A 27,047-nucleotide genomic window follows, 5' to 3' on the forward strand; every position below is an offset into this window, starting at 1 on the left:
TTTTACAACTTTCCTGTGGAAAATTTCCTAACCGACTGCCAGTTTTTCAGTCGGACTCATTGTTAGCAAAAGCAGTTAATCTATATAATGAATGAAAAAGTTGCAGTTGGGTCAATGTAAACGGAAAGTTCACCGTAACTAATCATATGTCTAAAACTGAAGACTGAATGTGGTGTTTGGGAGAGCATGGGGAAAGTCACCCAGTACCAGATAATGTTCGACGGAAATCTCAAAACTCTCTCGAACTTCGTTTTGCTGTTTGGAAAGTCGAACCGTTTGGACCGTGATTATAATTCCATTATTGCTGACCCGGGCATCTCATCCGAGTGCATGGATATTGCACACATAATGTGCGAGGCCTTCAAAGTGGAAGTTTATATGTTCAGGGAATTCTCAGGACGCGCATCCCCCCAAAATAAAAGGCGTGAAAGGATATACGGTTAATTATCATCTGTGTCCGTATCCGTACTGATCACACGATATTTCCTTCCTCAAATGATATAGCTAGCTTCAATGCCAACTTTTTGACATTCATTTCACTTTGAAGTAAAATTGTGTAACGGACAGATATATCAGTTTTTAAACTCCAAAGTTGGATAGGCTAAAAATGGGTAGGGTGTGAAGCATATTGTCTCTCATATTAAGTTCTGCAATGTAACTCTCAAAACGATATCACCGTGATGAAACTTTCACAGGTTAGATATAGGTTGAAACTAATTTAATACTTAACATACAGGGTTCTATTATGGCTTTTGTCCGCCTACCGGGATACCAGTATACAAACTTCAAATAAAACAGGCTTGTGAGACTTCTTATTGGAGAACACAATAGCTTTATTTAATAACTTAACTTACGAGACTTAGGTAAATTAAAGGCGGAGACTCCAACCTCCAAGACCAGGCTAACGGCTACTGGCGATCATAGGCCGCGCTCTGGTATAAGTACTATACCCCGTACTTAAAGGAACACGTTGCCTTGGATCGGACGAGTTGGTCTATAAAAAGCGTTTGAAACCGTTTGTTATGAAATGTATATGGTTAGAAAGATGTTTTAAAAGTAGAATATAATGATCCACACAAGTATCTCTCAAAATTGCACGGTTTTCTTTTTACGTCGCGAACTATCACGGTCGGCCATTTATGGGGGTCAAAATTTTGACTCCCATAAATGGCCGACCGTGTTTTTGGACGAGGTAAAAAGAAAACCACGCAATTTCGAGGCATATTTGTGTAGATCATTGTATTCTACTTTTACATCATCTTTCTAACCATATGCATTTTATAGTAAACGGTCAAAAAACGCTTTTCAAAGACCAACTCGACCGATCCAAGGCAACGTGTTCCTTTAATTAGTATTCATAATATTACTACGCCATCATACGAAAGAAAAGTAGTCCCATAACAGTTCCAATTACCAAAAATACAATCTCTTTAAAATAAATCTTGTCGGAGTTATGTTGATATGTTTTACTTGATATTGTTGATGTAATTGTAATTTAATTGCTTAGACTATATCGATAATATTAGGAGGTTATTTTTTTTTGGTAGAGTTGCCGATTTATGGTTTATATGCAATAATTTCCTCCGGATAGTATTGCATAGAGGACATACTGGCATGCGTACCGGTTCCAAAACTGAAAATTGTAACTGTTTGCCAAGTTACCATTATACTCTTCTACCTTCGACAGTATAATTAGTTTTGCCATTTCACCTTTGCTTGGTTTTTATTTTATAAATGAATAATATTCATAAATTCAAGACTTCAGCAGAAAAATGAAGCGCACCGACAGGTGCGGCACCAATTAGGGATGCGCATGTTCGGACACGCTCTCGCGAGTCCACTGACGTCATAACATTGAAGCAACTCTTATTTGGAAAGAGGGGAACAAGAAACTGCGTGATTAAAAACCGCCATTTGTGTTGGTATCTTTCGAGAAAGCAGGACAAAGTAACAAGATTCACCATGTCTACAGGTGAGAGAATCTTTTTAACGTAAAATTGGTTTTAATTGAGCACGAAAATGAGGTCAAAATCCATGTTTTGCACCTTTGTTTATATGAGAGAAAGTGCTCCACCATTGTTTTGCTAATGGGGAAGAGCGTATTGAACACTGACGACGCACTTGCAATTGCACAACACATTGCCATGTACTGTATACCATGGAGGAAGGATTATGTGCAGGTTGCACCGGGCGAATCTTGAGGACATTTTTATGAAACAAAACAAAATTCACTTTCTAGTTAAATCATGATCAAACCATGGAGGTAGGATTAGACCATGGCGGTCTACCGCAACAAAATCACGATAAGATATGCCCGTTATGTTGTACACATGTTAACTTGTTTACTCAATAAATCGTGAATTGGGTCAGTGCAGCTTTTGAGTTTAGTAAATTGTGTTTTAGAATGGATAAATGCACCAGTGTGGTAAAGAGGAGATGACGCCCAGAATTGAGCCTTCTTTCAATGATATACACATAGGCCTACTACTTTACTTGGTAATTTAAATTCAGACTAGGACTTTTTTTAATACTGTAATAATAATTATAATTTTGTGTATAAAAACCAAGGGAAAGATTTCTGTATCCTGTCACCACTTGTTCATCAATTTTTACCCCAAAAGGAATGTCTCATCAGGCCTGATACTTCACGGAGGCAACGAAGGCGATTGCCTCCGTTGCCCCTTGCCATTGCCTTGGTGCCCTTGAAATGCTCCAGTAGAAATTTACAATTTCCTCATAGGGTGCCCTTTGTCAAAGAGTAAATGCCTTGGTGCCCTTGCCCTTTTAAAAACGAAGCACACAGGCCTGTCTCATTTAAGTGAGTAAGATAATGGAGCAATGATTAGATCATCGTGGATGAAGAAAACAAGCGATAAGATCATTATATATTTCCAAACAAATAAAAAAGTGGTGCCAGGACATGGAATCGTTTTCCATGCCAAGATTGGTTAAGAAGATGAACTGGTTTACTATTATTGTTGTAAAAACAAAAAGGTTAATTACATGTATGGTAGCCCTCAACAAATTGATCATCTCTTAGATTTTTATCAATTAATAAATAATCAGTATTTGTAAAAGAGGAAAATTTAAAATAATGTTGTAATGATTTTTCCATAGCTCAATACTCCCAGTTTCAAAATGAGAGCGATAAAATGTATGTTCCATCGACAGCACCACCAGGCTATGCACCTCAAGGAGTGCCACCAGTTGGCTATGCGCCTCCCCCTCCCAGTGCTCAAAACATTGCACCAGCCCCTCCAGTCAACATTATGGTAGGTATACTTAGTAATACTAATGCCTTCTTATTCAGTGTTAAAATCAGTCACTCAGTGACGCACATGGCGCTCACACATTCAATTTTTCCTGTAAGGTATGTGGCCGAGCTATGTATGAGACCTTTTTCCGTTATACAAGTAGTTGCGATAACGTAACCCTTCTCCTGACGGCAGAGCCGGAGGACGGCTTCGCCTTCGGGAGGAGGGTTACGTTATCGCAACTATTATACAAGGTGATTCAGCGTAATATGCAGCCAATCAAACCAGGAACACCAGATTGAAACCAGGAACACCAGAGCAAAACCAGGAACACTGGGGCAAAACCAGGAACACCGGGGCAAAACCAGGAACATCGGGGCAAAACCAGGAACACCGGGGCAAAACCAGGAACACCGGGGCAAAACCAGGAACACCGTGGCGAGTCCAGGAACACCGGGGCAAAACCAGGAACACCGGGGCAAAACCAGGAACATCGGGGCAAAACTAGGAACACCGGGGCAAAACCAGGAACACCGGGGCAAAACCAGGAACATCGGGGCAAAACCAGGAACACCGGGCAAAACCAGGAACACCGGGGCAAAACCAGGGCAAAACCAGGAACACCGTGGCGAGTCCAGGAACACCGGGGCAAAACCAGGAACATCGGGGCAAAACCAGGAACACCAGAGTGAAACCAGGAACATCGGGGCAAAACCAGGAACACCAGGGCGAACCCCTTCTTGTTATAATAAGAGGGGGTAATGGACTGGTAAATTATCCGAGGCTAGGGTTCCTCTAGAGCCCCCAGTTCATGGGTTTGAATCCCTCCCGGGTAGTTTGCCAGTGTTTTTTTTTTTTCCCACAGTCAAAACCAACGGGAAAGAACCTAGTAAGCCTATGCAGTGCTTAGTACACATCGGTATAAAGGTAAAAAACATATAATGTGGATCTAATGTGTTTGATTGTTTGTTTGTGTTCATGCTATAGATGACGGCACCTACAACTCAGACCATCATCTCAACCACACATACCATGCCAAACGATCACTTTGGATTTGCTCTCTTTGTCTGCCTGTGTTGCTTCTGGCCCATTGGCATCGTTGCACTCATTAAAGCAAACGAGGTAAGAAACATTAATATCTACTGCATTAGCCGTTTGTACAGGACAGTACCAAAACGTGGTTTATGCAAACCTTACTAGATTGTGTTATGACTGTGCAAGGTCTTTCAAAGTTTTAAATGTGCTTTCTTTGTGTACATTATATAGGTGAGAAGCCGCTTCAACACAGGAGACATGCTTGGGGCAAACCAAGCCTCCGCTGATGCAAGGAAGTTCTCCATGATTGGTCTTGGCATTGGGATTGCTTCTGTAGTGATCTCAATTATAATTACCATTGTTTATGTCGCCGTCATAGTTGGGGCTGCCACGAGCGAAACTTCAAAAATCCTTGATGGTATTAATACCAATCTGGACCTGGATCTAGGGTCAACAAGCATCTTTGGATAGATGGCCCAGTGGGCCAAGACCCTGGGCTTAACTTCATAAAGAGTTAGGACTAGTCTTAACTTTGGACTAGTCCTATTAACTATTAAAATCTTATGGCTAGTCCTAAGTTACTCGTCCTAACTCAAGATAAGACAAGTCTTAACTCTTTGTGAAATCCACCCCTGGGCCTAATTTCATAAAGCTGTTAATTAGAAAATACTGCTTGAAAAACTTCTTTCCCAAGCAAACATTGAGTGGGAGACTCAGTAAGGGTAGACACCAGTCACAATAATGTAAACTTAAAGGAACATTACAGAATTGGTTTTGCAAGAAAAAAAGTTGCTGGCAGTGTAAGCACTTTGTGTAATCGGCCATATACATGAACTGACAAACCTGTAGAAGTTTGAGATCGATCGGCAATCTGTGTCATGGGAAATTAGTGAAAAACGGATTACAAATTTTGCATTGCATCGATGCCAAAACAAAAATGAATAAAACGCTCACTGAGCGATCAACTCAAAACACGAAATGATAATAAAATTTCAGAAATATTTCAAGGGATGTTTTCTACTATCATCATTAGAGCGTGTAAGTTTTATTTAAATCTGTGATCTTCACAATTTTTGTTTTTACCAATTCTGTAACGTTCCTTCAACGTAATTTTGGCTGGTTACCCGCTTCTGTTGAACAACATTTGGCTGTGTCTAGCAAACTTTTGTGCTTACAATCTTTATGAAATTGGTCACAGGGCCCCCCTTTCATGGATTAGCTCAAGCACAAAAGAGTCGCTAAGTGCCATTTTTGCTTACAAGCCAAAATACTGAAATACACGTACCTTCTTTGACTGGTGTCCTGCTTAAGATCTGTGAAATTGGGCACAGGAGTGGGTAATGCTTGAATGGTACAACAGGCTAACTCTTGGGACTAATGGTACACAACTCTTTAAAACTCTTGATCTATCAAACTGCATTTCTGTACTGTTTTGTTTGGAAAACCTTTTACTCGAGAGGCCATATAACCCTTTTTGATACAGTGTTTGTTTTATACTTTATATTGTATTATTTTATCGTGTATGAAAGTAACAAGAAAATATTAAGGTCATTTTTATTTCCCACAATGTGAAAGAATATTGTTGGATGCTGGTGTCCCAGGGAAATCTGTCACAGAGATTCTGTCCCCCCCCCCCCATATGGTAAATAAACATGGGTAGAAGGAGGATGATACAAAGAGGGCGCCATCAGGTGAAGTTTGTACACAGTTGGCCAATTGGAGGGACAGAATCTCCTGCCACGCCTACTGTCGCTGTAATACTAAGAAATGTTAGAACCTATTTAAAAGAAGAAACAAAATCAAAATTTACCAGTTGTGGCAACTTGCTCTTGTTGTTCGCTATGAAATGTTCAATTCTATCCAAATGATACGTAGTCGGTTGACTGCTTCCCACAACCAATGGCTCAAGTAAACCATTGGCTTACTTGTAGTTAACTTGAACTAGACAGATTGTTCGTTATAACTTCAAATTCATACCCTAGCTGCCACCATTGGAAAGTTTCAAAAGGGAATATGAAATCGGTGAGGGAATTCTGAGGGTTTGTTTTAAAATGGATAAAGGGCCCGAGCTGAAGGCGAGGTGCTTAATCGCACAACCATGACCCTACAAAGGTTTTAATTGAACATTCAATGCTGAGGTGCCACAATCTTACTCCCATTCATAAGTGTTATTTTTTGTTTAAAAGCAGAAAAATGCTGGAAAATCTGTTACACTCATTTCTGATTTCAATTCTTGTCACTATTGATGACAATGAAAGAAACGTGAACATATTTACTTAGGAACAAGCTTACCTGTTTGCAAGTTGATGAAAAGGAAATTTGGGAAAGTAAAATAAGTGAGACAATAGAATAATTTAAAGTAATATTTTCTAGGAGCTATTTCTGACTCTATATATTGCATGTTGCCCGAGTCATACTTGTTAATGGGCTGCTTTAATTATAATCAGCAAAGAAAATTTATCTTCAGAGGCATGTGGAAAGTTGTAAATACAGAGCAGAGACTGCGAGGTTGGTCATCTTGAAGTAGTGCTTTATTTTGGGGTAGATTGAAGTAGTAAATCAGGTTAAGACTTTGTGACTTTAACTACATATTGGTAATATTCTGACAATTGTAGTACAGCGTAGTAACTGAGGTAATTAAAAGGGATTGTACATCGGTATTAGTGACCAAAAATATTTTGCGTGTGAGTTATTACAAACTTCACTTGAGTTCTGATTTTGCACAGCACGCTAACAATCACCTTTGGAAGGAGAGTATTTTAATGGTCCGAATAGTAGGAGCGTCTTAACTGGATCGGATAAGTTTTCCAGCTTGTGGGTTGTAGCGTTCCATTTGATCGCTGGAACGTTCAGTTTAATGGCTGGAACATTCAAAATACTGATGCGTGTATAGGTTTGCTCCTGTACTAGTTTGGCTAGCAGCTCAACGGATTCCGGGTTTGTGTCTACGTGGACATTCTTTTGTGCATAGCTTTGGAGAGAAACACTCCAAAAGTTCTTCTTACTTTACATCTTGTGAATTTGAAGGCCAAGGAAATATCACTGTCAAGTTCTTAAAAAAAAAAAGAATATGCCAAGATATTTTACGCAGGTTTCGTTAGTCAACCCTGTAAATCAAAGATTTAATTCTACCATCCTTTGGACCCAAGCGTCACAAAATTGAATTAAGAACATCTTAACTTTGTAAACACATGGATCCCTTTTGGTGAAGTTTTTCTTTTTGCATCCTTTCTTTTATCTTTAAAAAAAAGTATCAAATATTTTACCTTTTAAAAACGAGGTTTCTTTTAAGTGTTAGAAGTATAGCTGTATTTTTAAATAGTATACTTTTTATTTAGTACTTGCGCTTAAAGTTTAGAGTTTAAAGCCATTTTCTTGGTTTGATTACATTGTTCGTTCATAATGAGTCATGCATATTCATTGGCAGATTGTATGAAGCATCCTTGTCCATTATTATGTAAATTAATTTGTGTTTAATTTCACAGCAGTACTTTCAGCCGACACATTTTTTATTGTTCTTTTGCCATAAGCTCATACTCGATCTTGCCCCGACTGAACTGTTCAATAGATAAGTATATTTTTCTACTGTTTTAAACTTATTTTACTATCTCTTTGTATTTCTAGAGTTCAACAAATGTACACACTGAAACAACTAACCATACATGTTCATTTAATATGCCAACTACATGTATTTAGTACCTTTCTATAATGTAATCTGTTTCTTTTGAAATTTCAAATAAACTTCTCATACTAGATGTTGTCTGTAAATGGTAGCCTTTATAGCAACATGCTGGCTTTGTGACTGTCCGGCATAATTTGACCCCTTGCACCATCGTGGACTTCCCCCCTCACAGTAAAAACATGTCAAAATAAACCAAGTTCTAAATATTCTTTACTGGGAAAATTTAACATTTATTCACTCAATTTTAGTTTAGGCACTTCACAGTGCAAGTTTAACCTACCTAACAGAAGGAAAAAATACAAGATGCCCCCCACCGAAAAAACCCCCAAACTAATTATTATTAAAAAACTAAGTGCAGCATCGCACATATCAAGCAATCAATTCCCTACATGTAGATAACTTCTTCTAGGATGGAAATTCTGACTTTGAATATAGTTCAAATTTTCACAGGTTTGTCATTTTATGCATGTTGAGATACACCAAGTGAGACTGGTTTTTGACAATAACCAAAGGTGTCCAATGCCCTTAAGCTTGGTACATACTTCATGTGAATGCAAAGCGTATTTCAACGTCACAGTGCTGACCTTGCAGCGAATGTTTCCAAGGAGTTGAACACAGCTTTTGTTGTTGCATTCACAGGAACTTTGAACCGGTTTCACGGATCTTCATCACAACTTGTAGAAAGCCATTTTTACAGGTTATTTTTTTAAAAACAAACAGCACAATGAAGATTCTTTAGGAAGTTTGTTTTTCATTTATCCATTACTAAAAGTTTGTGTATCTTTCAAAGATTCAAAATTACATTTTTTGGTGAAAAATGTCATTTTAAAGTGGCAAGTCAGTGACAATGAATGTGCAATTACTTTCCTCATCACCGAAATGTATGTCTCACAATGCGCGTGAAGGATTCCTAGTCCAAGCAACATCGAAACCATCATGGTCTACTGATTTTGAATTTATGCAGAACACAACCATAATAAACCCTTGCATAGTCACATGTGTGAACAGGGCGTCCATCTTGGCAGCTTGATGTACATGTATGTACTCGTTTTTCCCAAAATTCAGCACAGAATATTTTTAAGACAGCGCTTGTGCATATCAGTTATTGCCACCTTTGGTCTTTAATGTCTTTGGTTTTTAATCCAACCTAAAGTGCCTCTCGTTTCGTAGATAGAATTTTCCGTACATCAGTGTAGCATTACTGAAATTTCATTTATGAAAGGGCAAATCTTAAAGTCAATGGGGAACTTTTGTCGGGGCACCAAGGCCAAGACCAGGGGCAACGTGACCTGCGTGTAATTCAAAGCCTGATGTACAACAGTGTAGCTGATTTCAACCACTACATTTCTGAATTTAGCCGAGAAATCTGTGTAACATCAAGTCAATTTATTCTCTCTAATCCTGGCACCATTGTTTCTCTGCAAGTTGGGTCTTGAGAAAACAGAGCTGGAGATTCTAGACTTGCTACTCTGGTACTTCACAACTCGTCCTTCAAATATGTATGAGATCAAGTCAATGTATTCTCTCTAATCCTGGCACCATTGTTTCTCTGCAAGTTGATGAGTAAACTTGAAGAAGATCAGAGATTCGGTCTTGAGAGTTTGTAGAGTTTCTAGACTTGCTGCACTGGCAATCTCATAACTCATCCTTCATTCTGTATAGTACTCGGTTAACTTTCTCTACAGCGTTTTTACAGCCTTTAGTCGCATACTGCTCAGTACCCTCCGGCTGAAACTGTAAATCTTCTATAACTTCATCTATTATTTTTTCATAAGAGCGTTCTGGTACTGGTTTCTGTCTAAGAAGAGCTTGTATACATTCTCGAACATGTCTCTTTTCCAAAGGTAAAAATGGCAGAAAGTGACTCACGACGTAATGATCGATGAGACGACTTCTTCGGAACCCACCTGAAAAACAAAAGACCAGGTAGGCATTAATATTTATATCAGGGTTTACAACAAATACACATACTCATTAGGTCTTGAAAAGGCACAGCAATTTTCCTCCGGTAAGGGGCACAAATAGTGCTCAGCACAAAACAATTGTGCTTACCAGAATAAGTAACCTGCTAAAATGTATAATGTATGACTAGCAGTAAAATGGAGAGCCCGGTTTAAACTTCATGTAAATTGACAAAGTGAAGCAAGTTTCCTTGTAACGCTAGGTGGCAGCAGGCTTACGAAGTAAACTTCCATTGTTTACGTAGTAAAGTCTGCTACCATCAAGCGTCCTAAAAGTCCCTAATTGGAAAGCAGTGCTTACAATATTGTTTCCATCATGTAATTCACTTCACATTCCCTTTTGCGAAAGTGTTAACATGGATTAATGTGATTGATAAAAAGACAAATCCCATAATATACCTGTGTTCATGGAAACTTTCTCTATGATTTCTTCCATTTCCCGAAGTCCAAGTTGTTCTCTTTTGCCTCCATTCTGCAGGTGTTTGTCTACTTTGCGAAGAATCTCTATAGAGCCTGTGTTACTTTAAAATGGAATGAGATAGTTCAAACTTTTAGAACTTCAATGAAGGGTGTCCACTGTGCACAACATTGGTGAGAATGAAAATATATAAACATCAAAAGATTTGCACAAAACTTAAAGGGTATAACGATGGTAGTGATAGACAATTTACTGTGAAGTATTTGTGCTTGTAATGTTAACGTTTTTTGAAATAAGGGGAAAACATTTAGTTTTGATCGTGTGATATTTAAAACCCAATGCTTCATTCTGGGATACAAATAAGACATTAAGTTGAGTGACATGGGAAAAAACACCTAGCCAACCTTAATGCCTTTTAGTGAAAATGTGATTTAATTTACACTTAAAGAGCGCTTGCAGGATCAGGCAGATCATCCAGATACCCAATGTTGTCCTTCAAATCATTTCACCATGTCCCACTAGGCAGTCAACTTGCCGAGGCTTGTATCTTTTTTATCAGTTCAGTTACTGGAAAACAGAGAGCATCTTTCTCACCTTAACATAAGGAACACAGCTTTCCTGTAATCTATACCATCCACATGCTGGTTGTAGTCCAAGTATGGTTTGATGATATCCAGCAAGCCTTCAGGAAAATCCTCCACCTCATCAAAGATAAAGAGCTGGCGTGGACAATTGGATACATGCTTTTTTACAGTGTCTTTAAGAAATTTCTGCAAAAGAAAAGAAGTTCCAATAAGATAATCCAATGACAAAACTTTCTAGTTTCCTTCTCCTTTGAAAGACCACAACAATGTCATGGCATAAAACAAGAGCGACTCTGGGACTGGAATCCTACCGAGCTAATCACTCAGTTCACAATGACTAGAATAAGTATTGTCTAGTAACTGAATCACAATTTCTTGACTTGTGCGAGTCAAAATCATACACGTTAAACCATTGTTTGTATGATAGATATGAAAGAGATTGGCTGTTGCCAGCTTGGAGTTTATCCTGTTGGGGAAAGATTACTAGCTCTAATAGTAAGACAGACATAAACTTGTATCAAGGATAATCCTTTTCTGCCCAGACCAAGGATGTGACTTTTAGTCAACTTGACCACGAATGACCACATTCAGTGACTCAACTTTACCATTCAATGGCTGAAATCTAACATTCATTTCCTCAAATCTATCAATCACAGCCTCAAATCAAACATTCCATACTGACCTTGTATTCATAAACTTCTTGCTTGTGAGGGAAATTGTTGTTAGCTGAGAACACATGCACGTATTTGCTGTGCATTCCTTTTTTGTAGATACTCTCTGCAAGCAAGCGAGAGACAAAATTCTTTCCGGTTCCGGTCGGGCCGTGGAACGACAGGACCAACGCTTTGGATGGATCTGGGTCCGTGAGATGAGAACTAACCGCACTCACTACAACTTCAGTCGCTAGATGCTGGCCGTATAACTGTTTATCAAGCACCTTTTGGAGCCCTGTAAGGGGGACAGAGGGGTTGATACACCAGTCAATATTGAAAACAAATGCATTTGTTATTAGAAAAAAAAGCAAAACAACTTTCAAAGTCGCACCAGCCAATACAAACAATTGCTTACAAATACAAACAATTCAACCAATGTAAGTTTTTACCTGTGGCATTTTTTAGATTTATCCATTTGTCACTGCAACATTCATAATAACAGAATGGGTTCCAGAAAGCAGCAGTATACTGAACAAAGAGGGCGCTTGTCACTAGGCTGATGATAATGATCTTCATTGCAAAGTTGACGGACAGAGCCAGGAACCGGGATGAAAACTGCATCATTCTAAATCTGAAGAAAAAAAAAAATCAAAATTTTAAAAGTATTAATATTAAAAATATACAGGATTTATAAAGCTTCCTGATTATAAAGTTCATACTTGAATAATTTTTTCTGAGAAATGAAGTTATTTCCCTCTGAAATAAAGTCTTAATCATCATATTCAAGAAAGCTTCATCTGAAATTAAACCTAAAAAAACCCACAATAATTTAAAATTATCATATGTAAAAACTTAAAGAGGGATCCCCTTTAATTTAGTTTTAGTAACTATACTTTACACAAATTATAAAGGCATATATCTTTACAAACTTGTTTATAATTATGGCACTCCTTTTAAATAGCGTCGACCCATGATGAATGAATGATTGGAAGGGAATTACCCAAATAGCGCTTCTGCATTGCTATTGCATTGATCATCAGTGACTAAAAAAATAACGAGTAAATTATGTTTAACTACTCCAGCTGATATCCACACACGCCCCTGACCATTTATTTGTCACACACAATTACAATCTAATATTATTAATAAAATTTGTCATTAGTTTAGATTACCAAGCTTTCTCTCCTCCACCCATCATGACAAAACATCAACAAAATACTTGCATGACTTGTCATCGGGCTTGTCATCACACTGCTGCCATCTTGAATGTTATTGTTTACCTCTGAACAAACGGCACGATGTGACTCCTAATGACGTTCGAATGCTTAGTTTTTAGGCTCAACCTTAATAGAATACATGTATGATGGTACATTGGCCGATAACTCTCGACAACTCACGACAACTGTCTACCAACTGTCTACGAAGCCCACCGGCACTTAAAATTTTCAGATTTAACTTTGAAGTCAAGTTGAAAATGCTCTACTTTCTTTACTATCCCCAGATATGGTTATCATCATTTGGAAAAAATACAAAAAATATGTATTTTCCAGAGCAGCCTCCAGGGGGCGTCTTTTTGCTTTCACATCCATGAGATTGGGTGGACTGTACCATTATGCCGTAGGTAAGGTTAAGTTGGCAAAAACATTTTCGACGCTATTTAAACACTGACAACTTTCAGAAGGTGAATTTTTTTTTCAATTAGTTTTCATAAAACTAAACGGCATATAAAGTTAGTCATCATAGCATAGAGCATGTTCCTTCCCCTATGGTCACAGGCTTCCTGGAAATCCCTCCCTAGTTTAGAAATGAATATTCGTTTTAATATTAACAAAATTTGGAATGATGTCCTATACCCTATATGAATTTCAACATTTCTCAACGCTTTCGCAGAAAATTCATGTCTCACAAGCACACATAATCTCTTGGGATATGTTTAGTATGTTATTCACATTTTCCAAAAAAACTTGGACTATAGTTACGAAAACTATTTGATTCTTTTATCACTTTTTAGCCGAGTTCATTATTTTAGAGGTAGGTGAACTGCCGATGAGTCACGTGCCCACCACAAAACCGACCGACACTTGGATATTTCCCATGATGCACTTGTTTTTCCAGTTAGTGTGCAATTTGCAAGATGGCGTCTTTCGCGGTCCTACTAAAAGCCGACAACAAGCCGACAACGCCGACAACAAGTCCAGAGCGCCGACAACACGCCGCCAACAAGTTTTTAATACCTTAAAAATGGCCAATAAACCATATATATATTAGAACTATATGTGTTCTGTAACATAAACATAAACTTAATGGAAAAACTTCACGAAAAGTGTGTATTTTTTAACCAAATAAAAACTTTACTTGCACGGAAAGCGGTCGGACGCCATCTTGGCTTAAAAACCGTGTTTGGACCAGATCATTATGATACGGGTAGATTTAGAACTTGCCAACAACAGAGGGCGGGCTTCATGTGAAGACCTTCACTGCAGTTTGCACAGTGCATGACGCCCGCCCTCTACTGCTAAATCTGACTTACCCGCATCATAATGGACTGGTCCAAACACGATTTTAAGCCAAGATGGCGTCCAACCGTTTTCCGTGAAAGTTAAGGTTTTTTCCTGGTTAAAAACTCACACTTTTCGTGAAGTTTTTCCATTAAATGTATGTTTATATTACAGAACACACATAGTTCTAATATATCTATGGTTTATTTGCAATTTTTGAGGTATTTAAAACTTGTTGGCGGCGTGTTGGCGGCGCTCTGGACTTGTTGTCGGCGTTGTCGGCTTGTTGTCGGCTTTTAGTAGGACCCGTCTTTCGTGAGTTTTCGGTTTCGTTCGAATGTTTACAATGATTTTACGGAAGTAAATTCCTCAAAAAACTAGTGAGTGATATCCAGACGTTTTCTTTGTGATGTACCTTACGCATGTAACAGTTTTTGGTAAGTTGAACAGTTATTTTTAATTTGATTTACATCATGTTAAAACGGGGTTTGTCACCGAACAGATGGGTAGACGTTTTGATAATTTGCTGTCAACTCAACGGGATCTGTCCAACGCTCGGCGGGCTAGACCAGTTCGGGCCGGGCCGGGTGGGTGGGGTGTACTCATCTACCGACCCGCGCGCAGACCAACCGTTTCTGCCAGAGAAATACCGTCACTCTTTCAGTCATTTGAGATTGGTCATTGTCAATCAAAATTTGGCATTATTAAATAGTTTGTTTTTACCGGCGAAAGTACATAAACAATCATCCTGATCATCGTGAAACGCTAAAAAATTTAAAAACTATTTTGCATTTTTTATAAATAATGTTATAATCTTGATATTTTATTTATAATCATCAATTTATAATCATACATCTATCTAAAAGTTTAACTTTAAACAAGGTACTAACTGTAAATAATATTAAGATAAGAACTTGTTCTGTTGACATTGTTTGTTTCATTTATTAATGGAAAATAGGCCTACATCATTAATTTAATTTTAAGGTAATACTAATACTAGGCCTAATTGTTGTACTTTTTTATGGATTTGTAGGATGATATTCAATAAAAAGTATGAATGTTGTTTTTCGACCTTTCAGTGTTTGTAATTGTAGTGCTTCCAAATCTTAATCACTCACTACTCAATGAGAAAAACAACAGCAAGTTGGGATTTTTTAGAACATTTAAAAGCTGCCAAACAGCTTTTCAGAACTAGGAAAAGTTTTCGTTTCGCCACCACGTTTTCATTCGATATGAAATTATACAGTTTCTAATTTACCCTAATGATATATCCCGTTTTGTAAAAATGAGTGAAAAAGTGGTGGCGCCCTAAGGAAAGTTATCCCAGAACTGTTTTGATTTTAACTTAATTCCTTCAACTCAAATATCACATGTTCAAACGATGGTTGGCCGACCATAGCTTCAAACAAAAGACAGAACATTGCATTTGTCTTTCTTTAGTGAAATCACACCTGGCAAAATTATTTATGAATATTCCACTGGACACACATATTATGACTTTGGAATAATGTAATTTAAATCATAGTCAGTTGCCAGAATCATAATCATCCATCCTCGCAGTCCCGATGGTCAATCGCAGACAGGGGGGGGGGGTTTGAAAATAAAATGCGTGATAGTTAGGCACATATCCAATTTTGAAAGTGTTTGTGTAACAAACTAGTCAGGGCACGAATTGTTTACACTGGACCACAGGTTGTAACCCTCCCGCTTCACCGTCGGGACGAGGGTTACGTTATCGTAACTACTCATTTATCTGACATGTTTTCAATTCTAGTGCATTTGCATTATACTTACCACCCACAGAACACTTTGGAGATAATCTTTCATTAGTGCTTGTTTAAATAAAAACAGTTAAATGCAACACTGTGTCAACTTAGCCTTAGGTTTTTCTCACTTTGGTTCTGGTCTTGTTAAAACAGTTCTTCTGGTTCAGTAAACATTCAAGTTACTGCCAGTAACCAGACTTGCATTTTTTTTAATGTAAATCGTTTTCATGCTGGTGCATAAAAAAAACAAGTGGACCATAATTAACATATGACCATTCATTTAAAAAGGGGATAAACATGAAATAAAATTAAAATTTTTGGGCAGAATCTCCTACCACCCTTTTCCCCAAGTTGTCAGTTGATTAAAAAAAAACTTATAATAATATACATGTAGCTGCAGTTTTAATTGTTTAATGTTAGTTTTCCAGCTACAGAAAGGGAGAAATACCTCTGCATTTTGTTACATTGTTTCAGTTTGTTTTACTTTGTTATACTCGCTTCACTGTGTGTGGTTGATGACAGGCTTTGTGACCAAATATGGAAAGTGTGTTGACATCTGCTGGCTTTGTCTTTTGTACATTTTTGGCATTGGTTTCCTATCTAGTGCCCTCCAAAATGTGACCTGCTCCAAGGCCAAAGTGGTCTTTCCCTTATTTTGTTGTTGTTATTTAGAGGCCAGACCGTATTTTGCACAAAAAATTGAATAATTTTGTAACAACAGGATATTTGTTTTAAGAAATTCAAGCATTTGCGATGTACATATACATGTATGAGGACTGTATATTACATCATACCTAAATAAAGAACATGTTCCCTAACATTTAACAAATATTGCGCTACCTGATATCTCAAACTTGTTGCATCAAAAATAAATTGTCATAGTTATTTACATTGTGGGTATGGATATTTAATCAGCTTGAAAACAAACTGTCAGTGAAGACCAATGCAAACATAACATTTCATTCCATTACAGTCTAGAGACATATAGTAGTAGTTCTATAAATAGCTTGATGACAGCCTTTTCCCAGGGTTGCACCCATGCATCAATTCCAATTGGTTTGATCAGAGTTTGACTCATTGCATTTTACCAGCAAGACGTTGCAGCGTTCTCCGTCCCTTCCGTTGTTGAGTTTTCCCTGTAGAGCAGACCCTTAAGTTCTATCGCTGAGGTTGCTGCTGGTTTATTGCATGTTTCCATAATGTTCAAACCTTGACCGTTTTAGAAACCCTCTAAATCCATTGTGATGGCCTTTTGGTTGACAATTTTTTTATGTGTCAATTATATGAGGATATGAACAATTTGAACACCCAATCATTAAATCTCCAGCAAGTTTGGACACCCTTTTACCAAATCCTGTCTAAAATCTTGCTTTAATCAATGAATAATTTGTACTGTTGTAAGAAAACCTCCCAACTAACTTTCTGACAACCTGCTTTCTGACAGCTTGGATACTGGATTCATACCATAACGTTTGAAGCTAGTCAGGTCTTTGTATGAAGATTTACCCTATTTACTGATCCTAAAATTGTCAGTTGGATTACGGCATTTATAATCACAAATGTACTTCATATAAATAGCTAACCACAGGAGTGTTCTGGTAGTTTTAACTTTAGTGTGTTTAAAAATAAAGTCCGGTGGACTAAAGGTAATCCACTTTAAGGCTGACCTGGCTGTGAACGTAGTAGAGGAGGGGGGGGGGGTGGCTTTTGGCAAAGTATTTGCTTCTTAACCTCAGGAAGTTGAGTGTAGAGCCTGTACTGCAACTAAACGTACATGATGTGAGATTGCAGGTGTTGATGTGAACCGCAGAAGGGTGGCGACTAGTGAGTCATCGCGTTAACCCTGTCCGACTTTGTGAAGTTTGACAGTTTGCGCCAAGTGTGTAAAAGGCGCATGCTTCTCAAGGATCTATTAGAAGTTGATACCTTGTTTAAGTACACCTACATTGTAATCTGTGCTGAGTTTAGATGCATTTGGGAAGGTTGAATTTAAAGGAATGAACTTCTGTGACTTATTCCCGTTCGGAGGTGAGAGGGTTGATTTGTGATGTTTGCTTAGAGGTTAAATTCATTAACTTATCACCTGTCTGTCTGTACAATACGTTTTTGTTTGTTTATGTACTTCGCTTGAAGGCCTATACAGGGCAACATTGGACCGTTTCCTTTGTGTAATTCCAGGCATGTGGATGAAAACAGTGCAGTTTACTTATTTAGCTTTGGACATCACTGCATAATATTCCTTTATTGCAATCACAAGAAAAATGTGCTGCTGATTCTAGACAACAGAGTGAGCAGACTAAGTTGACCCTCTATTCTCTGTTTGATTTATTGTTGTAGGACAATAAGACGGAAATCTCACCATGTTTCATCACTTTTAAGACATAAAACTTGTCCTGGTTTTCTTTAAAGGTTGGAGCACTTTAATAGACAGATTGATTTCCTATGAGGTTTGCGCAGTGTATACATCATCAGCTCTTTGTATGTAGCTGTCTTCAAAACAGATACATGTTCTAAGGTTGTGTCAGAATTGACGGCTACGGCTTGGTTTGGATCACAGTGTCATCATGCATTCAAGTAAAGAATGTCCTTAGCAATACCCTTAGCAACAGTAGTAGCTACCAATATGGACCAGTGTTTCTGCTTTCCTCAAAGTCAGTTTGATGAACCTGTCAGGATTGATTTCACGTTTAGAACATTTGATTTTCTACATTGGCTGAATAATTACAACTGGTGCGTAGGCCATCGACGCTGCGGTAAACCCACTGAAATGGCACTTACTGTGTCAGGATAACTGCTTATTGATCTTTATTTAATCAACCCCTCGTTCACTTTGTTAAAAGTCATCCCCAGTTGTTTATATCCATCTCCCCAAGGGAAGGAAAATGCTTACTTTATTTTTACATTTGGGCATTCAGAATATTCAAAGTTGTAGATCATTTGTGTGATGTCCTTGTGCTGGTGTACATGGCTTACTTCACTGGCTTTGATTGCTAATAACCAATAGATTGTACATGCAGTAATATACATTTATGACAAAGTAAAATGCACAGTTTATTAGCTAGTTAGGCTACTTTACAAAAAGGAATTTTAAGCGCAAGGCCTGATGAAAAAGCGCAAGGCCTGATAATAAACATCATACCTTGGTATATGTACAGTGTAGTTGGATCCAAAACATTTAAATATGATTGTAATAACATTTGTTGTGTAATGTCGGGTTCTTTAACTTCTTAACCAAAATGAATTCATCAGAAAGCAGATGACTGACTGTCCTCGTTAAACCCCTTTAGCCTCAATCTAGTGGCATTGATTATGAAGAGCGTTGGGATGAATTCAGACAACAAAACCCCACACTGTATGTATCATGGCTGCCGCACTACTCAAGTACATTTCCCCAACAAAAGTACCACCATTTTGTTATTGCATTGAATTTGATTTCATGCGAAAGAGAAAAGGCTGTAATATTCAGGCACAAGCTTCTTATCAAGCTCCAATTGTGTCCCTAGAAAACACAGGAAATGCACCTTCCTGCATAACGTCACTTCCCTACAGTCTCACCATACATTGGGGGGGGGCGGCTTATGACAAATAAGATCACATTTCCCTGTTGTCTACTACTGCTGTGGCGTTTGAACATGAAATAAATACAAAACGCAGAGAGAATGATATCTTTTTGCAATGGGCTGTTTCTATTCATTGAAGCGGCTGACTTGTTTTGATGGTAAACTTTGGACATTACACCTTTGTGGAGACTAGTGTCGTGTGCATCCAGGTGATACCAAGTGATTGTAAATTGTGGACATTCTATTCAAGTGTTTGGTTGTTATTGGAGCATTTGTAAGTGTGAAGTAATTTGATATTGTGACAGGTATTATTACATACAGTAAACAAAAGGTCATCACAATAGCTTCTAATGTAGCTACTACATTTTTGTACAGTGTGTACTATATGTGCAATTCATACAGTAGGTCATTGTAGACAATGACATAGACCTTTTCGCAAATACTGGGGCGCGCGCGTAAAGCTTGGAATTAGGTGCATTGTGGTCTAGCTGGTTACAAATTTGATTCATATCTATCCAACAATGCACCTCATTTAACAGTCTGCGCTTGCGCATTGGTATTTGCGATAAGGTCTATTATGATAGTCCTGTAATTTCATCTTTGAGAGGGCAGGGCCATGTTTTTGCAAAGGGGAAGTTCCTGCTGTTGGAATGCATGTTTTTTTCTTACAATTTTTCCTCTTTCCTGACCACTTTTGGAATCAGTTCCAATGTTTGTGGGAACCAAAATGTAGAACAAAAACGCATTTAATCACATACCAGGAAATTAAACAACTGAAAGTGTTCGAAAGTGCATTTCTGGTCGGCCTTATTTTGAAGACTTTCTCAGGTATTTATTATTACAGAAGATCTAAACAAACAAGGCCACGGACATCATCCAGTCTGGGATGCATTTCAAACTCAGAAATCTCCACAAAGCATGGATTTGATATTGGCAGGCGGCTGTGCTGGTAGTCAAGTGTAACTAACACTCACACTCAGTATGGATTTCAACACCATCCCAAAAATAATAATCTAGCAATATCAGGAAAATATATTTCAGTATCGGCGTGTTGGACATGCTATGAATATTTGCAATATGAAGGACGGTGCTATATATTGTACGACACACTGGTTGTATAAGTAGTACTTTTTCTATTAAAAATTATTTGTGAGTATTTTACACAGAATATACTCAGTGCAAAAACATATACGGCATGCACTGTTTATTTATGTTGCTTCAAACGAGTAAAGAGAACAAGAATTTTTGGAGTTTGCTCATCCGGGCTACGTTTTTAGTTTATTTTGACTGTACTTCAACTGAAGAATTTCTCTGGAGTATTGGCAAGAGTATACTTTATTGTCAGCGACTTTTCACAAGAAATATTTTTGTTTTATCACAGGTACATTGAATCATATTAGACAGCATTAGAATGCCATTACCATGTCAGGTGGTATCAGAGTACGTCGAGTAGCGGACCCACTGCCTGTACAGCGAGGACCTCCACCGCAATCTTCCAACTTTGATGGTGAGTCCAAGGAATGTTCATAATGCCAGGTGTTTCTTATAATATTCCAGAGGCCTGGTAAACACAATATGGAGACTCTATAAGGAGACCAGGGAGACATTGCCTCTGTTGCCCCTGGTCTACATTGCCTCTGTTGCCCCTGGTCTACATTGGTCTTGGTGCCCCTGGTCTACATTGGTCTTGGTGCCCCTGGTCTACATTGGTCTTGGTGCCCCTTTTCCAACATTTCCAATGAAAGTGCCTTTTAAGAAGGCTTTGTAAAATGAAAATGGCCTTGCCCTTTCAAAGATACAATTCCATGCTTGCTCTGGGTCTGTAAACTTGGATTGTAACATGTGAAAGGTTCTGGGTCTACATAGTGTAGAATAAGGGGGGAACCGAGGCCAACAAGCCATTTGTTGCTCTAACCCAAGTAGTCTTCCAGGTTCCAGAGAATTTTGACTTACAAAAATGAGGAAGTTGTGAATGTTTTGAAGTGCACGTACATTAGGGAGATGAGACAGGGTCAAATCATTTTCCAAGATTATTTTTTTAACTGGGTTGATTCCTGTGATACCAGAGCTAACAAATTAACAAATTTGATTGTTTCATGAAACGACAGAGGTTTGTTTGACAAAAATTGTTCCCCTGAAAAATAAGAAGATTAGAGTAAAAGTGACAAATCTTTTCCCTTTTTCCAAAAGTCAGTTGTACACCATGTACTTAATCATCTAAACTTACTAGTCCTCGGCTGTACCTATTTTTAATGCACAATGTGTATGCCATTACTCTAAATATGAAACTGGCGTTGGACACTTAAAAGGCAGTGGCGTGTGTCATCAATCAATTTCTGAGCAATTAATTGTAGATTTGCATACGTTGTTAATTAGTTTAGGAAATAACTCGGATGAAAAGTCCATTTAATGTACTTAGCGTGCAATGCATAAAGTCACAGTACTCTGCATATTTCGGAGCACCTTTTTGTTTCAATTATCCCATAATATACATATTTTTTGTAATAGCCCATACTTGTTCTGTCATGGGTTTACTAGCTTGATGCTAAAATCACTGATCTGCAGTCCAGTGTTATTTATCGAGGGGCCCTGCTACTGTTCATCCAAATATAGCCCCAATTGGTGAGAAAACAAGCTGAAAATTCAATAAATTTGAGTCAATTCTGAGTAATTGATTAGTCTACGCAGTACACACAATATCACCCTTGAGTGCATTAGGCTGTGATAAGGCTCCATTTAGCAGCTGTTTTTATCACATAAAATACGTAGGTTGTGTGTAGCTTTGGGGATACATAACAAACTACACGTAGCTCATGGCGAGATACCTTTGCATGTTTCTGCACTAACTACAGTAATAGAGAGAAAAACATCCTGGAGTTAAATTGATGACGAGTTAAGGGAATGAACTATGTACAATATGTTTGATGTATTGCAGTGTCTTCATGCTGTGTAATGTATAGCTGCCTGGTTTCTGTTCAGTGCCGAGTCAGTGCATTTGTTTTTCTTATCTTCATAATCAATGCGTTATATTAAACAAAAATTGTCAGCTGCGACAATCCTTCCTGATTATGAGATGTACATCAAGAAATATACTGATGTATAGTTCTTCTGTACTGGTTTTTACATTTTAATATTAATTCATGGCCAGATGGTGAAGATCTTTGGTCGAGGGTGACAGTAACCTCTTCCCACTTCCTACGTTCTTGAAATGACACGTCCGAATTAATGCTACAGTAAAATTTAATGAACCGAATGTCAAAATTTCTCAGATTGAGTGTGCACAATTTGTATGCAACTTACTACATTGTAGACTTGTTCCCTGTACTGCATCATGTGACACATTGTACATGTAGGAAGATGATGCAAATAATAGTGTCTGTAAGAAACAATGAAGCCTTCGACACTACACTATGCATCTGGGTCCACTTTCACTGAGCACATAAAGTAGCTACACACAATAAAATGGGCTTAGCAGAATAAGGGAACCAACTTAAGTAACATGTACACTGTACTACTCCATAATGTACAAGTGACATAAATATTTCCTGCTCATTTATGTTACAGTGTACATTTATAAGCAGAAGACTGTTAGTAGTACTTGCTACCATGAAGCAGCTCATTGAAACTGGATGCGAACCAGGCTTTACTGTACAACTGTGCATGAAATTAAATGTGTATATAAAATGTATAGCATACACAGTTAAATAAGCATAGAGCAAGTTATATGGTATAGTGTACTGTACACCTTAAATACAACATGTAGGGTAGTCCAGATGCATTCTCTTTGAGCTGACACATCATCTTGATTGTCTCAAACTGTGTGATGGGTAAAAATAAATCGACTCACTGTCTCTGTATCAGGCATGATATTCTACCCACTTTTAGTCTGATTTCCAATTTTTGTCTGGCTCTCGTATATCAGAAAAAAAACTGTGATTAAATAGTGCTGAATAGAAGGTCTAATTAAACCCCATGCCTGATATTTCATGGAGGCAATGAAGGCGATCTCCTCTGCCCCCTGCTTATTGCAGTGGTACCCTTTTATGCTCCAGTAGAAATTTAAAATTTCCTCATCATAGGAGAAAACTCCTTGGTGTCCTTGCCCTTTTAAAAACGAAGCATATAGGCCTGAAACCCTACATCATAATGAACAAGAGTAGGTCAGCCCTTGTGCTAAAAATAAGTTTCTCATTTCTTCAAGGACCAAACACACTACATGTACATGTACATTGTGTAGGCCTACATGTTAGAATGCCTGGTCAGCAGTTGAAGAAAAACCATGCTGTGTAAAAGTGCAAGAAAGATAGGAAATTAACACAAATTTTATAAGAGCTTTGACAATTATTGTTACCTTTTCACCCTGAAGCATTTTTTCAGCTCATCTTTTGGGTTTGATAAAGCGAATAGGAATGGAATAGTCCATATTCACAGTGAGGGTTGCATCTAAAATGCATAGTTGTATTAGCTCGGAGTTATTAAAAACAAATGTGGACCATTTAAATGTGCGTACAATAAGCTGTAAGTAGCAAGCCAGCATTAACCAAATTGATACATTTTTTAGCTTTAAATGTTTTGCAGGATACAGATTTGAGGTCATATGGAAATTTTTGTCAATATTACCAGTAAACATAAGTTCCCTTTTTTTTCATTACAATGAACAAGTTGGCAGAACACCAACAAATACACCAGATTTTACAGTGCAATATTAATTAAAACATCAACAAAACAAAAAGTATGATAGATGTGTACAGGTATGGGCAGTTAGTTCTAATAATTGCAAAAGTGTATTGTCCCAGATCTACATGATATTTGATTAACACCCTGGACATGCTGCAGAGAGTCCCTGGAGTAATTAAAATTAAAACTACTCTGAGTGTGTTTACATATGTACATGTACATGTACGCAGCCAGTAATTGTCCAATGAGGTGTCCTAAGTACATTTGTACAGCGTTGTGAGTCTACAGTTCATGGTGGAGGCTCTTTGCCTACTAGGTCACATGATAGGCCCTATTATTTCAATAATTACTGGCAAAGTTGCTGGTACACAAGCACATAACAGTGCGTATGTAGGGCCTTCATTCAATGTATCTTGTGGATCGTTACTTACAAATGTGTATTACCATTGATTCAAAGTAAATTTGGGACCAGTCACAACTTGAATGTTCCAGTTGGGACTGCCAAATTATGATGTGTTACATGTAGGATTGCCAGAAAGTGACGTACATAAACAACAATGATAGCGATATCATTCCATCAAATGTTCTGAGCACCAATGGTCCCCCTCCCATCAGGTCCCTGAGTTACAAGTTAGGGTTATGTTCTGAGCACCAATGGTCCCCCTCCCTTCAGGTCCCTGAGTTACAAGTATGAAGCTCTACTACTGGTCTGTAGTGGAATGTTTGTTCCATTTATTGAAGTCCTGAAGCATTAGTCACATACATTATCAGGACTGGTTTGGTCCATACAGGTTCAAGCCCTGCAGTATAAATTGACAAGTTCCTGTTTAAAACATTAATTCTGATGTAATGTAGGATCATTCCTCGCTGTAATTCTATATAACCCTCAATGCTCAAACAATGTAAGCTATCCACGCACGGCCAGTAGAGGAAAGAGTCTAAACAAAACTCAATACCACATGGTAACTCAAGATCCAATCTTGCCCTAATCTAATTTCATGATCCACACAAACATTTCGTCCAGCAATTTTTGCCTAGCGAAATATTAAGACTAAACAAGTTTTGTGGACACTGAATGCATAAAAATGTCTTTTTAGTAGAACGATATCAAATTTGACTGAAAAAAAAAAAACTACATTGGATGAAAGCAACAGTTTTTGAAATAAAAAATCTGGGTTGTTGGGTTGACAAATGGATTTTTTTGGGGGGGAGCAAGATTAAAATGAACGAAATTTAACATTGTTAATTTTTTATCAGTCCTCTGAAGCCAATTGGTTTGAATGGGACTAGGTTGTAAGGGTATTAATTTAATATTTCCGTTCATGATTGTGTTTTTTCATTAACCTTCAGATTTGACAACAGCGTGGAACAACCATGCTGAAGCAAATAATGCGGTAAGTTTTTTCAAATATAAAAATTACAAAAAAATCATTCAATTTCAAAGGCCAAGACCAGGGCAACAAAGGCCATGACCTCCAATCAATTCAGGCCTGATATTTATGTTCCACAATAATGAACTTTCAACTACTATTTGTTAAACTTTCATTTCCTGAACGAAACTTATTTTTGGATTTCCATTTATAAATACAAGTGTATTCGATAATCAAATGACTGCAGGCTTGATACTTCATAGTGTTACCTACAATTTACAATTTTCCCATAGGGTGCCCTTGACCAATGAGAAAATGCCTCAATGCTTTTGGCCTTTCAAAAAAAAAAAGTGTAGAGGCATTTGACTTTAAAACAGAGTTTCTGCCATCAAAATACTATATCGTAGTTCTACCATGGTTCTAGCAACAACAACAATGCCAGTACAACTTTAATATTACTGTGAATTCAAAGCGTCATCTGTCAGTATATGCCTCTACTTCTTATCTTTCCGCCACATCTGCTCTGTTATTCCTAAACCAAGGGGCCAAGAAGCACCTGCTTTTTAACTTCATCCAGTTTGGGTGATTATAAGATATGTCATGTATTTTATCCCATCCACTATGGTGGGATGAGTCAGTCTTAAAGTCTATCCCCTGCTTAAAGGTACTTGACACTTTTGGTAATTGTCAAAGATCAGTATTCTCAATTGATGTATCCTAATTCATACATGTCATGAGCATTAAATAACAAGACTGTGAAAACTTTGGCTCAATTGGTCATCTAAGATGCAAGAAAATATTAATGAAAGAGAAAAAACACCCTTGTTGCACACACTGTGTGCTTTCAGATGCCTGGGAAAGGTATCAGGCCTGAAGTCTATTTCATTTCAAATATTTGAGTCAGAAAAAACTATGTTACTCACACTGTTTTATACAATCAACAGCTCTCAGTTGCTTGTAATAAATATTTTGAGTAATTACCAAAAGTGTCCAAGCCTTTAAGAGTGCACGGTATCACTTTGTTTTTCGATGGAAATAGTTGTGTTGTATGCTGTCAGACAGTATTTTGACCATGAAGAAGTCAGTAAGATTGTTGGTGTCACACACAGCATAATCCCAATGGTGCTTGTTTTTTGTTTCCAGCTTCAAAGGGCAGAGGCCAGGCTAGAGGAAGCAGAGACCTACAATCCAGGCTCTTTTAATATGGACCAGGATCCCAGAGGGGTGTTGAATCCCGCCTACAAGCGATACCTAGATGGCAGAGAGGATCTTGGATCTGTGCGGGTACCAGTAGACAGGGTACCATCGGTAGAATTCGGTGGCATGCAACACAGTCAGGTAAGATTTTGTTCAATTTTTCAGTTCACAGCGAGTAAAACTTTTGATTGAAAATGCCCTTGTGTATGGTTTTGTGATATTGAATTGTACTAACCCCCATGCCCATCCCCACAAAATAGTCTGGTCTCTTTATAAGTGTATGCAAATTTTTACTTTTTAGAGCTATTGTATGGTGCAAAACATGAAGACAGCATGCTAAATGTCTTTGGCCATTTCATAAATTGTTGTCGTCTCTTAGATAAAATTTGGCT

The 27,047-nt window shown here is 37.9% G+C and overlaps 3 protein-coding genes across 4 annotated transcripts in view; 2 read left to right on the top strand and 1 right to left on the bottom strand.

The window, feature by feature from the left end:
• The first annotated feature begins 1,826 nt into the window (after positions 1–1,826).
• LOC139948010 (uncharacterized) lies at positions 1,827–6,341 on the top strand. The gene is made up of 4 exons (XM_071945964.1): positions 1,827–1,972; positions 3,118–3,272; positions 4,242–4,376; positions 4,521–6,341. Exons 1-4 carry the CDS (start codon positions 1,963–1,965, stop codon positions 4,758–4,760), a joined length of 540 nt encoding a protein of 179 aa, XP_071802065.1. The 5' UTR covers positions 1,827–1,962; the 3' UTR covers positions 4,761–6,341.
• Positions 6,342–7,942: 1,601 nt separating this feature from the next.
• On the bottom strand, positions 7,943–13,072 carry LOC139948009 (torsin-1A-like). 2 transcript variants are annotated; one of them, XM_071945963.1, is made up of 6 exons: positions 12,811–13,072; positions 12,037–12,218; positions 11,617–11,882; positions 10,945–11,120; positions 10,332–10,453; positions 7,943–9,878 (listed from the first exon to the last, which is right to left on the bottom strand). In XM_071945963.1, exons 2-6 carry the CDS (start codon positions 12,209–12,211, stop codon positions 9,607–9,609), a joined length of 1,011 nt encoding a protein of 336 aa, XP_071802064.1. In that variant the 5' UTR covers positions 12,212–12,218; positions 12,811–13,072; the 3' UTR covers positions 7,943–9,606. The 2 variants fall into 2 exon arrangements, with proteins under 2 accessions (XP_071802064.1, XP_071802063.1); XM_071945962.1 differs by having other exon boundaries at positions 12,760–13,072.
• Positions 13,073–14,213: 1,141 nt separating this feature from the next.
• Positions 14,214–27,047, top strand: part of LOC139947886 (centrosome-associated protein 350-like) — a 34,007-nt gene continuing 21,173 nt past the window's right edge. The window contains exons 1-4 of the mRNA XM_071945724.1: positions 14,214–14,522; positions 20,793–20,918; positions 25,439–25,482; positions 26,602–26,796. Of these exons, the coding sequence (XP_071801825.1) occupies positions 20,834–20,918; positions 25,439–25,482; positions 26,602–26,796 (324 nt within the window). The 5' untranslated portion in view covers positions 14,214–14,522; positions 20,793–20,833. The remainder of the gene's footprint in view (positions 14,523–20,792; positions 20,919–25,438; positions 25,483–26,601; positions 26,797–27,047) is intronic.

Source organism: Asterias amurensis, chromosome 15 (assembly GCF_032118995.1).
Source record: "Asterias amurensis chromosome 15, ASM3211899v1".
NCBI classification, from domain to species: Eukaryota; Metazoa; Echinodermata; class Asteroidea; order Forcipulatida; family Asteriidae; genus Asterias; species Asterias amurensis.

What these genes read in the sequence shown, in the direction of transcription:
- LOC139948010 (XM_071945964.1), top strand. An exon ending in CCCCTCCAGTCAACATTATG is followed by an intron (nt 3,273 to 4,241) that starts GTAGGTATACTT and finishes TTCATGCTATAG; the next exon opens with ATGACGGCACCTACAACTCA. An exon ending in CACTCATTAAAGCAAACGAG is followed by an intron (nt 4,377 to 4,520) that starts GTAAGAAACATT and finishes TACATTATATAG; the next exon opens with GTGAGAAGCCGCTTCAACAC.
- LOC139948009 (XM_071945963.1), bottom strand. Translation starts at nt 12,211, where the DNA reads ATGATGCAGTTTTCATCCCGGTTCCTGGCTCTGTCCGTCAACTTTGCA. An exon ending in AAATCTAAAAAATGCCACAG is followed by an intron (nt 11,883 to 12,036) that starts GTAAAAACTTAC and finishes TCCCCCTTACAG; the next exon opens with GGCTCCAAAAGGTGCTTGAT. An exon ending in GAAAGTTTCCATGAACACAG is followed by an intron (nt 9,879 to 10,331) that starts GTATATTATGGG and finishes TTTGTTTTTCAG; the next exon opens with GTGGGTTCCGAAGAAGTCGT.